Here is a 16,192-nt window from a genome sequence, read left to right on the forward strand (position 1 = left end):
CCATTAATGACACGAATGGCTACAACTGGCTGAGCGTTTCTTATGACCCAAGTAGAGTACTGAGGGCTTGACATGTGTCACCCCATTCACTTTTCACGTAACCTTAGGAGATGGTGCCTTGGCTCAGTTTCCTCATCTGTAAAATGGGGACATTCCAAGAAAAGCATTTAGCACTGTGTCTGGTACGTAATTACCTCGGTTAACAGTAGCCATTCCTGTATCATCCCTGTTTCACAGATGAAAAAGCTGAGGTTCAGGGGGTGTTAAGTAACTTGCCCAAGGCCATAACCCTGGTAAATGACAGAACTGGAGCCTGAACCCGGGAAGTCTGGCTTCAATGCCCAGACTAGCCTACCTTTACTCTGTTGCTCAAGGCCTGTGCTCAACATAGAGCCAGCTTCCAGAGCTCACCTCGATGAAGTCTCCATGTCTTCGCACATCCGGTTCCGTGGTTCACTCTGTTGTTAGAATACCTCATTTCCTCCTCCTCCAGGAAGCCTTCCTTCCAGCACTCCCCTCCCCCATAACCACCTAAGGCACAGGCAGATCCCACCCTCTGTGTCCCCCTGAGCCTTCTCAACAGACCTCTCTGTCCACTCTCGCCTCACCAAACTCACTTACAGGGTATATGCCTCTAGGGTGACAGTGCCCTTGTCACCTCGGGCTCAGCCATGCCTGGCCTGGCACAGAGCAGACCTCCACGAATGTTTGTTGCATTTGTTGCGAGTCAAATCCATCAGAGAGAGCCAGGCCAAGGGTGGTGGAGAGCAATACCTGCTGGCAGGGACACCTGCCTGTCCTCAGCTGTGGTGTGTACTCCAGGGCCAGCACACTCACATTTTTCTTTGGCCAGAGCCTCTTCCCCATTGGCCAGAACTTCCAGTCCCCTGAGCCTGGCTCTCATGTCCTTCTCCAGCCTCCTCCCAAAGTTGACCAGTGGGTGATTCACCTCGACAGGGGCCTGTACCATCCAGCAGTTTGAGCCTGGAAGATTCTTCACCTCCCTAGTTCATTTATTTAACAAATGTTTATTGAACACTGACTTTGAGCCAGGAACAATGCTTGGCTCTGGATACAGGGTAGAGAGCTAACCAGGCATGGTCCTGCCCTCACGGAGCTTACATGCTGGTGGGGGAGACAGTCAGCCAACAAGTACATGCTTAAGTGGCTGTGCAATGGCAAGTCCCTTATAAAGGGAAAGAATAGGGGACTTCAAGACAGGTTAACTATTCAAGCATGGTAGTCAGGGAAGGCCTCTCTGAGGAGGTGACTTAAAAGCCCAAGGCTGAGGAAATGCAGAACTCAGCCAAGCAAAGGTAGGGAAGAGCATTCTGGGCAAGTGAACAGCATCTGCAAAGTCTCGCAGGTGGGAACGTGACTGAGAATCAAGGAAACGAAGGTGGGCCAGGATAGCAGAAGCACAGGGAACAAGGTTGGGATTGGCGAGAAATGAGGCTGGAAGTGAGGTTGAGCCAGAAGAAGAAAAGCTTGGATCTTATCTTTGGAATAATAGGGTAATAGAGCAAGGGTTTTAAACCAGAGTCAATATATCATTTCAAACAGAGGCAATATGTTTAAAGCTCTCTCTGGTCGCCGCTAGAACTGATTGATAAAGCAGGAGGGGAGTGAGGCGACCTATGCAGGGCCGGGCTCTGGGAGGTGGGTGATGTGGTCAGTCCAGGGGGATGGCTGTCTCCGAGAGACGTGGATGGACTCCAGAGATACATAAAAAGTAGCATCATTCAGAAGTTTCCAGAATTCCAGAAGAACTTTAAAAAACTTTATTGGATGTCTGCAACAACAACCCCAGCAATGGGGTGGGAGTCAGGGGCACCATAAAGACTTGGGAATATGAACAAAAGATTCAGATCCTCAACCACAGAGACAGTTACAGCCAGCCAGTCACCTCTCCCCCACAACCTCCGAAAGTTCTGGGCCATTTACATCTCATTCAATGGTGTCAACAGATTCTTTTGGGGTTGGGTGCTGGAGACATGGGAATGGGATTCCCGCAGTCCCACTATGAGTAAAGGCTGGGGCTAGGACGTTGCCAAACTACAGGACTGACCTGGTGTCCTGGGAGCAGTGAGCCACCACCTGGGATAGCCAGGGAAGTGGGGAGGGGATTGTGGGCTGGGAGGAAGAAGAGGAGTTCTTCCTGCCTTTTGTGAGAAAGGTAGAGTTGGTCTTACCCTTCTGCCACCTCCCCCTTCCCCCGTCCCAATTCCCAGGAGTCTGCTGACAGCCCTGCCCTCCTCTGTCTCCCTCAGGAGCACTCCAGGCCAGTGACCCACTCCTCGAAATGACCCCTCTGTCCTCAAGGCTGCACATCTCGGGTAGGGGCAGGAGGACAGCAATCTGATGGAACTAAGCTGAGGAGTGAAAGAATTACTGGAGCTCTTTAGGCCTCCTTGAGGAATTTGCCTTTTCAAAGAGCTTTCTGGGTCATTTAAATGATCTCTGCCCTCCGACCCACTTCTCTGAAAGGGCCCTTTTCCCCAGGGTTTTTACAAACTCTACTTTTGAGCCCAGGGAGTCTCCTAGATTTAGCCTCTGGGCAGGGTAGTTCCATCAAAGGGTAGGGGTGGGAGAACTTTCCCGTGGGTGACAGTTAAAGTATTTAATAACCAGCGTGAAATAAGCACCGACAAACCAATTGCCGACTGGAGGGCTCCATGACCTTGGGTCTGCTAGCCCTTAACCAGCACAGGGGTCCTGGAGGCAAAGCCATGTGGCGGGGGACACTCAGTGCCACTCAGGGGAAGCAGGGATTTGCCATCCAGCACAGATGTGTTTCTACATTTTAACAACAGGTCTGGCAACACTGGTCCCACCGAACGTCAGTACCAGGTCTGCTCCAATCTTGTCCAGCCTCTGCTCTCGCATGGGAAATGGTGGCTAGGCCATTTGTTCCCTCTGTGAGAAGAAACGTGTGAGGAAATGGCCTCTAAAGAGAGCCAGCTGGGTGGAATCCTGGGTGACTAGGATCTCAGGCCCTCGACCCACTGTGTGACCTTGCAGGGCCAGACCACCTCTGACTGTCCTTCCCCTCGCCCCTCCTCGCAGTTATTTTTGTCCAGCCTGACAGCCCTTGGCGGTGCTAGCAGTCTGGGCTCTGTGAGCCGGATGCAAACCAGGCAGCGCGAACGTCTGGTTCTGGATCCCAAGAGGGTTCCTCTCTGGGCGCTGTCACGTGGGAACTTGGCTATCCACACAGTGCACCCAGTGGGGACCACACGCCTGGAGGAGGGAGACAGTGCAAGAGGCAGAGAGGTCATTCTCTGCTCAGTCCTGGCTCCTATCTGAGAGCACGGTCCCAGGCCTGGTGGTAAGGACACCCCGTGTGGAGCCACACTGCTGCCAGGAAACCTCCCAGCTGAGTGGGTGTCTGCAGGTGCGAAGAGGTCAGGAGCAGGCCCCACTGGGCCCCCAACCCCCAGGCCTTGTCTGGGGTGGACAGTGGGACTGTCCTGTGGTTTGCTCTGATGGGGTGTGCCGAAGACGGGTGGGCTGAAGACTGGTGGGCCGGGACAGGCAGGGTTCCCAGGAAACCTTTGTGGCCCATTTACTGTCTCAGAAGCAAGGCAGAGGCTGTGTTCCGGCCCCCTGGGCCTGAGAAGGCTGCAGCCAGTCGTTGCTCCTGGTTGGGGTCCGATCTCTCTTGGGAAGCAGTCAGCTTCAGACCACTGTGCTTTTCAGATCAAAGCTTTGTTCCCAAAGCTGAGATTCATGCCTGCTGCACATGTATACCAGGGCAGGAGAGGGGTCGGGGCACAGCTCTCTGGGCTCTTCTGGGACTCATCTGTCCAGGTAAGGAGGCCAAGCCTCTGAGATCAGAACAGCTCCAGGAGAGCTGGTGGGAAAGCTGGGAAGAGCAGTGAGGAGGGGAGATGGGCCAGAGGAGGGGGGGCCTCTGATGGGTAAAGATGCAGTTGTGTGAGCTCCTGGAAAAAGAATCCTCCTTACTCCTGGGGGGAGGACAGCTCAGAGAGCCCCGACGTCCGTGATTTCGGAGACCCAGGAGTGGCAGAGAGCAGCCGCAGCTGCAGCTGCAGTGGGCCGCCCAGAAGGCCCAGGGGAAGAGGGCCTGGGGGCCGGAACAGTGGCATAAGCAGGGGACCTCCCAACACTAGGGGGGGAAGAAGACCGAAGGAGGGGTGCCACATGGCTGCTCCTGGCAGCCTTGCTGCTGGGGGCTGTGGGCAGGGGCACAGCTGGCCTCTCCAGAGGGCGGACCCTCCTGGTAGAAGATGCCCCTCGACTGGGCAGCAAATTCCTCCGGGCTGGGAGGATGGTACCAGCAGCTCTGCGCATGGGAGCGGTTCGGAGGGCTGGGACCGGGTAAGCAAGGGAGGAGGCGCTGGGGAAGACAGGGCCGGGCACTCTTCCTAGGATGGCGAGCTGGCTGCTTGGGGCGGACAGCCCTGGACAGCTGTGGAAGAAGGACCAGGGCCAGGCAGGGAAGGCCAGGGGGCTGGCAGGTGTGGGTGAAGGCTCCATCTCGGCTGCGTAGCTGTTGAGGTGGGAGAGAAGGCGAATCCGGACAGGGTCCGCACGGCTGCTGGGGCCTTCCAGGACCCCCAGGTACCTGATGACCTCAGTGAGGCACTCCCGGAAACCAATGCTCCGAAAGTCAACTGCCAAGGTTCGGGCATCAAAGAATCCTGCAAAGTGAGGTGTGATGAGGGCATGCCCAGCAGGCACACACAACAAGCCTGGGGGCAGACTGCCTGAGGTCTGGACCTGCCTCCCCCACTCACTCCCTGTGTGACCCTGGGCACCTCACCTCTCTGAGCCCCATCTCTCCATCTGTAAAGTGGGAATCATCATCCCTACTGGGGTAGCGGGGCTGGGTTCTAAGGACCAAATGAGTTCACTAAACTTTGAAGCATTATAAAATGTAAAGTATTGTGGTTGGGTTTTTTTAGTGTGTTTTTAAATTGATTTTTAGAGGAAGGGAATGGGGGGCAGAGAGAGAGAGGAGACATCGATGGGCTGCCTCCCACATGCACCCCAACTGGGGATCACACCCACAACCTGGGCATGTGCCCTGACCTGAAATTGAACCCGTGACCTTTTGGTGCACGGGACAACACTCCAACCAACGGCCAGGGCTAAAGTACTGTTTTCAGCACAATTTATGACTAATGCAAAGAAGAAACTGCGACCAAGATAACTTAAGTAGACACTTGCCAGCTGTGAAAGAGCTGTACACGTGGAGGTGGAGGACAGTCCTGCCTGCTGATGTGGGTAGATGCTGGGAGACTCCTTGGAAAAGGGAGTACAGTGTGGCAGTGAAGCCCGAGGTCTCTGAAGGCCACTTCACAAGCTGCCTGACCGCGGACTAGTTTCTTAATCTCCCTATGTCTCAATTTCCTTAACTGTAAAATGGGTATGTAACAGTACCTACTGCATAGAATTGTGCATGTGAAATGAAATGGTGCACAGAAATGCTCAGTAAATTAAAAATAAGCTACCATTTATATTACTGGCTTGGCCGCTAGAGGAATTCCAGTTTGTGAACCAGCTCACAGGGCCATCTGGAAGGCAGAACCCCACTCTGGTCCTCAGCTGCTGCCATCAGGCTGGGGACCCTCTTTTTGGCTGATTTTGGTGAGGAATGACCAGGTAGACTACCCATTCCTCTCCATGGCTGCCCTTCTCTCCATACCACCTTCTGGGCAGACACAGAACAGCCCCGGTGAGTACTGGCCTCATGACTATGGCAGTAAATATCCAGTCCCTGGCTTCACCGTCTGTATTCACTGTTCTTTTTAACTAGCATTTGCTGAGTTCTTACTTAGTATTTAATTTGCATTATCTAAGTTAATTTTCATAAAACCCCTTTTATTATTCTCATTTTAGAGATGAGGAAACTGAGGAATAGAGAAGTTAAATCATTTGTCCAAGGACATAAAGCTAGTAAGTAGTAGAACCAGGATTCAGATCCAAAGCCAATGCTCCCAACCACAATTCTCTGTCTTCCCACTTGCCCTTAGCCAGAAGATGAGGGTGACAGCGACCCCACCCATGAGGTTTTTTTGAGAACCAGGTGAGATAACATTAGTGAAAGCATTTTGAAACTATAAAATGCTGCCTAAATATTAGTCACTGTTCTTCTTTTAATTGGATAACCACATATGCAGTTTGAACTCTCTCCCCCACTGGCTGATTAGTGACACAAGTTTCCACTGTTGGCCATGCATTCCTTTGGCAAAAGTTCTCAGAGTGACCACCTGCATCAGGGGCCTCGGGCGTGCTTCCTAATCTTGCAAATCCCGAAACTCCAGTCCAGACCTACTGCCTCAGACTGTCTGGGGTGTGGCCCTCGACTCTGCATGCCACCAGATGACAATGCCACGTACTGAGGGACACCAGGTTGGGCCACTTAAAATGCAACTGTCCCCTCCAGAGAGAGTAAGTTAAGGTTTTAGGACTTAAGTCTTTGTGGCCAAGGTCTGAGGAGCCTTCAAGTTTTCCCAATTGAGAAACCACCAAAAATACACAGAGAGGCTCCATGTGGACAAAATTTCTATTTGTCTGGAAGTCTTTTGAAAGCCACAGTTCCGTGACTGTATTGTAATAGACTAGTTCAAATAACAGGAGGAGTCACATTTGCATTCTACTACAATGACTGATCTTCCCGTGACTGATCTTCAGCTGTGAGCATGACATAGGTCCCCAGCACTGCCAAGAACACAACAGCCCAGAAGGCTAGACGAGTGGTAGGCACACTAGTGAACCATCTGTGGCTAAAGATCTCCAGCGTGCTGCTCCCACTGGGATCCCGGTGAGAAGGAGCTCATTCAGGCTAATGCTTGATGAGGCCCTGGGGCGGAGGGGGGTCAGTAGGAACAGTCTATTGGAGAAGGAGTAGAGTTGAGGAAAGAGTTGGGACAAATGGAGACACTGAGAGTGGAGAGGGAGGTGCCTAAAAAAGAAGAGAGCCAAGCTTTGCAGATGTTCTACCTGGATCTGCTTCAGCTTCTCTATGGACTGTGAGCTCCATGAGGGCAGGGATGTCTACTTCGCTCATTGGTGTATCCCCAGGGCCCAGCCCCAAAATATTGGCTGCATAAATGACTCCCAGAAGAGTAGAGCATCAGTACCTGTCCCACCAGTGGCATGGAGCATTTTCAAGTGATCTACCGTCATCTGCAGGACCTCAGCTTTCTCCAACTTGGAGGAGCCCTGTGTGTACAGGAGACAGAAAAGTGAAGGCCTCCAGCTGACCTCTGTCGCTCACCTCCCCTGCACAGTGTCATCAGTGTTCACTGCATCAGTTTTCTCACCTTCCTCCCACTCCATCACTGCCTGCAGTTAGGTCTCTGCTTCGGGAGAGGTCTTCAAGCCTAATGGATTCTCTTCAGTTCATGTTAGCCCACTTGTCCACTGCACTGCTGACCATCCTTCCTGAAACCTCTGCTCCCTTGACTTCTGCCACCACTTTTTCTTGGTTCTCCTTTCACCTTGCCACTTGTTCTGCCTGTCCCTTAAAACGGTGCTGTCCCCAGTGGGTCTTGGCTCACTTTTCTCACTCTACAGACTCTTCGCTGAGGATCTCATCTGCCTCTGTGGCTTCATACCCCAGAATGCCACTCCCGCATTCCCATCCACCTCCTAGATCAGCTCCGGGGACCCAGGTTCCTCCTCACCACACCCAAGATCTAGCTCGTCACCTTACCCCCAAGAGTACTTGCTCTTCCTCTGTTCTCTCTCTTGGGAAATGTTTTCTAAGCCTCCAGCATCACCTGGCCTCCCAGGTGAAACCTGAGGGTCAGATTCTTCATGTGAGTCCCTTGAGGGCAGGTAGCATCCAGTTCCTGATTTTAGTGAATGTCTGTGGGACAACTGACTAGTTCTCACCAGCAGAGGGGAAAACACATGACCTATGACTGTGCCTTGGAGCACCGGTGAGAGTCTTTAAGGCTGTCTGATTGATGCAACTGTCTGACTTCCCACTGTGGTCCTTCCACCCTGACATGGTCAGTGTCAGATTGCTCACTCCCTGAGCAGCCTGTTTCATTTTCAAATAGCTTTGGAAATGTCAGTAGTGTAGACAGTTAGGGTGCCTTAGAATCAGAGTTCTGTGTTCCAGTTCTGCTCTGCTATTTACTAGCTGTGTGACCTAGTGTAAGTTACTTCACCTCTCTGTGCTTATTTCCTTACCTGTGCAATGGGCATAATAATCCCTACTCTTTAGGATCATTTTGAGGATTCAGTTCAATGGGATGATGGGCATAAAGCCACAACACCTGAGATATCTCAGTAAGTATAAATTTCCATTCCCCTTATCCCCAGCCAGTGACAGATATCAGTAAATGACATCACAGGACTGCAGGCAGCTGCTACCAACCAGTAAGAGATGCCACGATCCATGAACTCTCTCTGCCACTCACACAGATTTCCTCTAACACAACTGGCAATGTCACATACCTGCTTCTCAAAGGCAGTGGGGACCAAGCGCCGCAATTCAGAAAGGCTGCTGTTGATGCGGTCTCGGCGCCGTTTCTCTATGATCTAAAAAACAATGACAAGAATTTACACACAGGCACTTCACAGTCAGTTCAACATGCCTTGATGGGCATTGACTCATATTTTCCTTCACAATATTTTTGTGAGGGAGAGAAATCTATTCTTTATAGAGCGGGGAACTGAGGCTCAGAGAGGAGCAGTGACTTGTTTAAGGTCACACAGCAAGGAAGTGCAAAGTTGGGAGAACTCAGATCTCTTGTCTTGATCTGAAGGAGGATATTCTAAACCATTAACCACGGGTACAGCACCAACCAATCAGGACAGGGACACCAGCCAAAGCACCGAGGGCAGCCCTGGAGACCCCTGCTAGGCCAGGCGGTCTGAGGAGTCTGAGGCACTGCCCTCTCCAGCTGTGAAGGCCTTTCATTCACACTATCTCACTCTCGTCTCATAACATTGGTAGCGCAATACTGATAGCAGGGCAGAAATGATGACCCCATTTTACCAATAAAGAACACGAGACCTGGACGGAAGTGGTTTGCCCGAGGTTTTCTGGTTAGGGCTGGTCTTGCCTCTGCCAGAGCCCAGTGCAGAAGCACAGCTGCATCTTGGGGGGAAAGTAGGGCTGGGATAAGATGACCAACAGCAAGCAGAGGTGTTGGCTTCTTCTGTCCCCCTCACTCACCTCTCAGCACACAGAGGAAAAAATGAAAATTCTGGGCTCAGAGAGAAGAGGAAGGCTGGGATAAATAATAATGGCCCATTGTGTCAGGTATTGTTGGAAGTGTGTTACATTAATTCCTTTAAACTTCCAAACAACACTTTAAGGTAGGTGCTGTTGTTATTTCAGCTACACAGTTGAGGAAACGAGGCACAGAGAGGTTAAGTGTCCTGCCCAAAGTCACCCAGCTAGCTACCTGCAGAGGCAGGATTTGAATCCAGGGAGGCTAGGTTGGGGTGATGTTTCTGACCAGGTTTCTGGAGGCTAGGCCTCTGGGGCCCTAGGGTGAACCTCTGCTGGGCAGCTCTGCTGAGACACTCACCCCTCTGCGTTTCTTCCTGGCTTGCATCTGCGAAGGGCTGGGGGTGGACAGCGGCCTGGCCATCTGGCTGGAGGGGAACAGAAAGGCAAATGTTTCAGAGCTGGAGGCCCGTCTCCCGGCCCGGGGTGACTTCATTGGCGAGCACAGCCCCCTGCTGGGCGGCTGCGGTCCCCCCAGCCGGGAGGAAGCACGGGGCGGGCGTGGGAGGGGAAGCATTCTCTCCCCTTCTCCCGGGGCGCGTTTCTCCCCGGGTCAAGTCCTTCCCTGCCCCGAGTTAACCGCCCGGGCCGCTGGGGGGTGGGGGGGCTTGGCTCTCGCCTCCGCCCCTGCGCGCGCTCGGCTCCCTTTGCGCCCGGCGGAGGGCGGGCATGGGTGCCCGCGGCGGCCACTCCGGCTCCTGCAACCGGATCCGGGGCGGGGCGGGCGAGGGCACGGGCCAGCGGCGGGGCAGCGGCGGGTTGGGTTTCAGAGGGAGCCGCTGGGAACGAGCGTGGAAAGAGCAGATGCCGCTGCTTCCCACGGGCCGGGCGCGCCGGCTGCCGCCCTCCGCCCCGGCTGCAGCTGCCGCCGCCTCCCACGCAGCGCGACTGGGGGCCGCGGGAGCGGCATCTGGGTCACACGCCCCTCTGGGCTCTCGGGATGCCGCTCGGGCCTCCCCAGAAGGCCCCAGACCTGCTGCGCTTCAGCTCGGCTGAAGGAGAGGTGTTTGCTCGCACCCCAGGAGTTTCCATCACTGGGAAGAGGCTCGGGGCTTTTCCTGCCCAAACTGACCGAAATCCCCCCCAGCCCATCTGCTCCACCTCTTAATGGTTTCCTGTTCCAGGGGCCCTCTTGGAATGGAGGGGGTTCGCTGGGTTGCACTGAGAACCATTCATCTGGCCAACACCCCAGAGGTCCTGTTCAGGCCCAGAGGTGGACTGGCTGGGTCAGCCAGGCCCCACCCTCCAGATGCTCAGCTTCCTTGCAGAGACACCGGTCAACAAATAACCTTAGGCAAGGTGACTCCCCTGCCATTTCAAATGCAAAGTGCCACCCATCTGAACGGGAGCCCGTGAGCTTATCTGGTCCACCTAACACTTCTCTTCCCCCTGGGTTCCCATCTCAGCAAAGCCACCCTGTCTTTCAGTTCTGCAAAGGGGACACCTGGCCACCATCATTGATGCCTCCTCGGTCCTCACCGCACCTCCTCAAAACCTAAAATACATTTCACATCTGTCCTCCTCATCTCCACTATCATCTTTCATCTAACAATTGCAAGAATCTATTGTTGGGTCCCTTTGCACCCCACCTGTTACCCCCTACAGGCAGGCAGAATGATCCTTTTGCAAATCTGATCTTGTCACTCCCTTTAAAAACTCTTCAGGTATTTCCCAGAGCTTTTAGAATCAAGGCCACCATCTTTCAGGTGGCCCAGTCGGACCCTGTCGCCTCCTAGATTCAACTCTCTTTTGCTCTATGTGTTCCAGCCTGTGAATGTACTAACTCCTTCCTGCGGTTGCACATTCTGTTCCCCTAGCCTGGTCCACCCTATCTCCCCACCCCCAAGCTCCAGCCCTGTTGCCTGATAATTTATACCACCCTCAGGTCTCAACTCAAATGTCACCTTCCTGGGGAAACCTTTTCTGACATTCCCCCCTCCTACTAGGTAGGTATCCCCTACTCTACACTCTCCCAGCATCCTGCATTCACAGCAGTTATGCCCCTTTGTTGTTTTATATTTACATGATTGTTGCTTAACGTCTGTCTCTCCAACAAGTCCATAAGCTCCACGAGGTCATGACCCATGTCTGTCTCATTCACTATTGTAGCCTCCGTACCCAGCAAGTGCTTGGAACTTGGCAGAGCTCATGGCTGAGCTCCCTCATGTTTAGCACTGCTGTCCTAGGCCTTTGTGGAAGGGGGTTATATGTGGCTCACCAGGAAGGCCCCAGCCCCCATGATTACTCCCTTGGTGTCAGAGGCTGGACAATTTTCCTCATCTGCTCAAAGACAGAAGGTTGCAGGAGAGACCAGATCAACATTTGTCAGATCCTGCTGCTACACCCTGGTTTTGTACAGCCACATCTGGAAAAGGATAGCTCTATCCAAACATCTGGACAAGAAGGGCTGGTAAGAGACCAGTGAAAGCTCCTGGGAGGGATGGCCCAGCAAGCCAGGTTCAGGGAACAGATGGCCAGATCCTGAGATCTGTAGGGCAGCTTGTTTACAGAGCTTCACTGGGGACAAGCCCCAAGAGCCAAGGTATGCTAAGAAACACAGCCTTTGTCCCCCCAGGCTGGATAAGGCATCTCTAGGGGTATTGGGTTAGCTCTGTGAACGTCACTGCCTCTGAGCCTGATCCCTCCTCAGGGACCATCTGTTGGAGCTGACGCACCCCTTCCAGGGCAGGTGGCTCTGCCATCCCTTTCTCCAGTCTCCTGGTCCCTTGTTCCCTGCAGTATTATCCCACTCCCATATCTAACAGGCAAACCTTACTTCACCGTTTTCCTGGCATCACTATGTACATTTCCCTCCTGTGAGCCTAGCAAAAGCCCCATTTTACAGAGGAGGATGCTGAGGCTCAGGAGCTAAGGCAGCTTGCCCAGCCTACGCAGCTGCTAAGGAGCAAAGCCAGCATGGGAATCCATGTCTTCTGGCTCCAAATTCAGCATTGTTTTCCTTCTTAATTCCCATTTCCTGTATGTCTGAATAGCTCTCCGGTCCCCTTATCCTTAAAACTCCCAAGAGCTCAGCCTAGCTCACTTCCAGGCTGTGATCTGGCCCTGACACTGACAGCGAGGAGGTGTGAGAGCTTCTTGGCTGACAGTCTGAAAATAAGGCAGATTTTCACAGACCCAGAGAAGACATGTTGACCACCAAGATCTGCTTCATGGACCTCAAGTGGTCCCTAGCCAGAACTCTGGGTGGTCTCTTGGGGTGGGGGCAGTTTTCTAGGTGGTCTGGCTGCCAGTCCTCATCACCCTCAGTGCTCACCCTCAGTTTACCCTTGGGAACTACCCTGTGGAGCCCTTGTAGATAATCCCACTCTTTTTGCATCAAAGGCAGAATAACAATGTCTTCAATGAAGGGATTTCGGACAGCACTGAGCCCACTGGTAAAATGAGGAAACTCAGAGAGGGGTAGGGATCCGCTCCAGGCCACACAGCAAATTAGAGGAAATTCCAAGTCTACTGGTTTTTAATCCAGTGCTCTTCCCAGTGCGCCCCATATAGTCATTGTCACAACTTGTAAATTTCATAGCCAGTACTTTTTGTTCTAGACAGCATGTCCACATTTACTTGTCTCATTTATTGCACAATAGACCTAGGAGTTAAGTATTATTGGGGCAATTTCATATTTAGGAAAAATAATCATTTGATAGATGGAGTGACAGAACCACAGAGAGTTAAGAATCATGTCCAATAAGTCCAGTCTTCAGATTTCCAGTCTTTTCATGAGACTATGTGGCATTATGAACATGCACTGTCCAAATGAATGGCAACACCTTAGAGAGCAGCATTAATTGGAGGTTACCTTGCGCCAAAGCAGGGAGACATGCTTTGGATTCATTACTTCATCAAAGCCTCACCCTGTGAGGTAGGTATTAGCATCCCCATTTTGTAAGGGAGAAAACTGAGGTTTGAAAATCCCCAAATGACTGGTGGTGAGAGTCAAACTCAGGTCCATCTGACTTCAAAGGCTATCCTGTGCCTTAAATCATGTAGGAACAATCCACAGACCCTGACCCACTGCCTGACATGTGGCAGGTACTCATTAAATGTTTGCAGAAGGGGAAGGGAGAGGCTATGTTCTCATTTTGGTCCCAGCATGTGTCAGGGGGCTGGGTTCAGATAGGAGCTCTGTGGTGATTCCCACACATGAGACAGGATACCACCACCAGACAGATGCCCACAGTGACATAGAACACACTCTGCTCTTTACTCTCACATCTCTGAATGTGGGGGGTTTGTGTCCTGCTTCTGACCCCCAGGGAGGCTGGCTGCCCCAGTCCTTTGGCCCTTGCCACTGTTTATCTGGCTGTCTTTGTACATGAAGCTCTTCTTCTCTGAGATTTCCCTGAGGGTAGACTGAGCAGGATACATCTGGGCTCCCCACGCCCAGCCCAGGGTCTGGGCCACAGCAGGCATCGTTCAGAGATCCCTGAATTGAAGCATTGATGTCTGCTGGGGGGAGGGCCCTCTGGTGAGTGCTACAAAGAGGGGTCTATAAGTCAGCTCTTCCAGATGTCCAACTGCTTTCTCTCCTCTGATGGGGTCTGCTCCTCTAAGGACTGAGACAGACTCTCAAAATGGGCTCTGGCTGAAAGGACAAAATGCTGCATAGGAAAAAAACTGCCCACTGATTCTTTAGGCCACAGCCCAAATGCCACCACCTTCAAGAAGCCCTCCCTGCCGCCTTTGGTTTTAAGTGACCTCTGCCCGGCTGGGCATGGCTCAGCAGTTGAGCATTGACCTAGGATCCAGGAGATCATGGTTCGATTCCCGGTCAGGGCACATGCCCGGGTTATGGGCTCCATCCCCAATTGGGGGTGCGCAGGAGGCAGCCGATCAATGACAACTCTCTCATCATTGATGCTTCTATCTCTCTCTCTCCCTCTCCCTTCCTCTCTCTGAAATCAATAAAGATATATATATATATATATATATATATATATATATATATATATATATATATATATATATATTTTTTTTTTTTTTTCTTTTAAAAAGTGACCTCTACCTGTTTGGGTACCTTCACAGCCTACAGTCTCTCTCTCCATCCATCTTCCATTCTATTCATGGTCTTTGGGTGACCTGGCAGGCCACTGGCCAGACTGAGAATTCTTGAAAGACAGAAGCCAGCTCTGATCAGCCTAGCTCTCTGGTATCAATTTCGTGCCTCCGATTCATGAAGACCCAATGAACTTGAATTTGAGACACTCACCCCCCTCCATCACCACCATGTGGTGCTGGGCCTTTCCCCTGCTCCTAGCAGGCACAGACTCAGAGTTACTTCTCTAAAGAGCGAGGTTTTGCTAAACAACTTTAAAAGGCTACCAAGCTGCATGGAAAATTATATTATATACCCTAAAGCCTAATGTACAGGATGCAAGGGCAATATCTATTGCCTTACCTCCAATTATAAGCTATAGATAATTGAAAGCTGGTGGCATTTTACTAGGATGTGTGATTGAGACAGGATCCCCTGATCTCAGAAACTGGAGATCATTGAAATGCCCTCAAAAACATCCCTAAGAATAAACTGAGTCCCCCTGCCAATTCTATTCTGTAGTGTCAGATTTGGATAAACCAGGACAGATCAGAGAGCCCTTTCTGTCCTCTCCATTTTCCTGCTGAGGAAAACAGGCTCGCAAAGGGAAAGCAATGGCCCAAGATCACATAATGAGATGGTGGCAAATTTGGAGCCGGGATCCAGGCCTGCAGACTCCCTGTCAGCCCCTGTTGCTCTTTCAAGGTTCTGGGTGCCTGAACCTAAGCATTCGCTATGAGATAGGCCCTGTGCTAAGCCCTTATTATCTTGTTTGATTTTCCTAATATTCCCATGAGGTTGGGTCTATTATTTATACCCATTTTACAGATGAGGAAACTGAAGCCTAGGTTGTTCACAGAACTGGGAAGCAGCAGAACTATCCGAATGCAGTTTTTTCTACAGGTTTGAAGCAGGTCAGAATATTTACCAAGAGCGGAAAGACATTAGCAGCAGGGTGTAGTAGAAGGGCACTGGAATTGGAATCTAGGCCCGTGCACTGACCATGGGCAAGTGAGCTATTATTTTCTTCAATATCAAAACCTTATTCAAAGTCCAATTTGCTCAAGGGACAGAAGTCTTTCTTCCCCTAGAAGCTTACTGTGCACTATCTGAAAAGCTCGCCCAAGGTAGGGTAAAATAGGGAAAGGATGGCTGTTCTGCATGTCAGCGGACTCTGCACAGGGGAGGTCGTGCCTATAGTCTATGAGGGTTTTCCCTACGAGCTTCAGGAAAAACTCCTCGCCAGTAGCCTCACCTGCGCGCTTCGACAGAAAGGTCACCAGCTGGACGTCGGAGGGGCGAGCTGAACGCTGCCTCCCTCCCAGCACCCCGAGCCCGAAACGGCGAGGGCACACAGGACCCCAGGCCCTCGGCGTGCAACGCCCCTCGCCCGCCCCCAACACACACCTGCGGGCCATTGCCCACACCTGCGTCTCCCGAGGTGGCACCGAGGACCAGTCTGGGCGTGCGCGGAGCCCGTCGGCGCGCTCAGTCCGCACCCGGCCTTACCTAAGCTCGCCCTCGCGGCCCACGTCGATGGGTCCGTCGGACTCGCCGTCGGAGCCGCTCGGCTCCCTGGGCCGCTTCATGGCGAGTGCAGGCTGCCGGGTCCGGCGGCGCGGCGAGGGCTCCTAGAGCGGAGTCGGCCCCGCCCCGCCCCGCCCCGCCCGGCCCCGCCCCGGGGCCGCCGCCGCCGCCCTTTCCCAGGGCCCTTTCCTGCGCCGCAGCCCCTGGCGGCCCGGCGCCCCCGCGCCCCCGCGGTGACGCGCCGGCGGAGCCGTGGGAAGGCCCCGGGCGGTCACCGCCCCCACGGACGGCTGGGAGGTCCGGCTCCTCTCCGCCGCCTCGACCGCCGCGCGCTGGGTGGCCTTTGGCAGGTGCCCTTGGAGGCCTCCCGGGAAAGCCGGGGGTCCCCTCTGTCCCTA

At 52.9% G+C, this 16,192-nt stretch overlaps 1 protein-coding gene across 1 annotated transcript; it reads right to left on the reverse strand.

The window, feature by feature from the left end:
• Window positions 1-1,594: 1,594 nt before the first annotated feature.
• Window positions 1,595-15,856, reverse strand: HEYL (hes related family bHLH transcription factor with YRPW motif like). The gene is made up of 5 exons (XM_016220024.2): window positions 15,777-15,856; window positions 9,519-9,585; window positions 8,437-8,520; window positions 7,110-7,191; window positions 1,595-4,664 (listed from the first exon to the last, which is right to left on the reverse strand). The coding sequence occupies exons 1-5, from the start codon at window positions 15,854-15,856 to the stop codon at window positions 3,985-3,987; spliced, it is 993 nt and encodes a 330-aa protein (XP_016075510.2). The 3' UTR covers window positions 1,595-3,984.
• Between the last annotated feature and the right edge of the window lie 336 nt (window positions 15,857-16,192).

This window comes from Miniopterus natalensis, chromosome 9, assembly GCF_054644295.1.
Source record: "Miniopterus natalensis isolate mMinNat1 chromosome 9, mMinNat1.hap1, whole genome shotgun sequence".
Lineage (NCBI taxonomy): Eukaryota > Metazoa > Chordata > Mammalia > Chiroptera > Miniopteridae > Miniopterus > Miniopterus natalensis.

Bases quoted from the DNA above. Each gene is read 5' to 3' on its own strand.
- HEYL (XM_016220024.2), bottom strand. From the start codon at position 15,856: ATGAAGCGGCCCAGGGAGCCGAGCGGCTCCGACGGCGAGTCCGACGGA. The intron at 9,586-15,776 runs GTAAGGCCGGGT...GTTCCCCTCCAG, and splicing joins GGCCGCGAGGGCGAGCTTAG to CCAGATGGCCAGGCCGCTGT. The intron at 7,192-8,436 runs GTATGTGACATT...CTGTACACACAG, and splicing joins CCACTGCCTTTGAGAAGCAG to GGCTCCTCCAAGTTGGAGAA.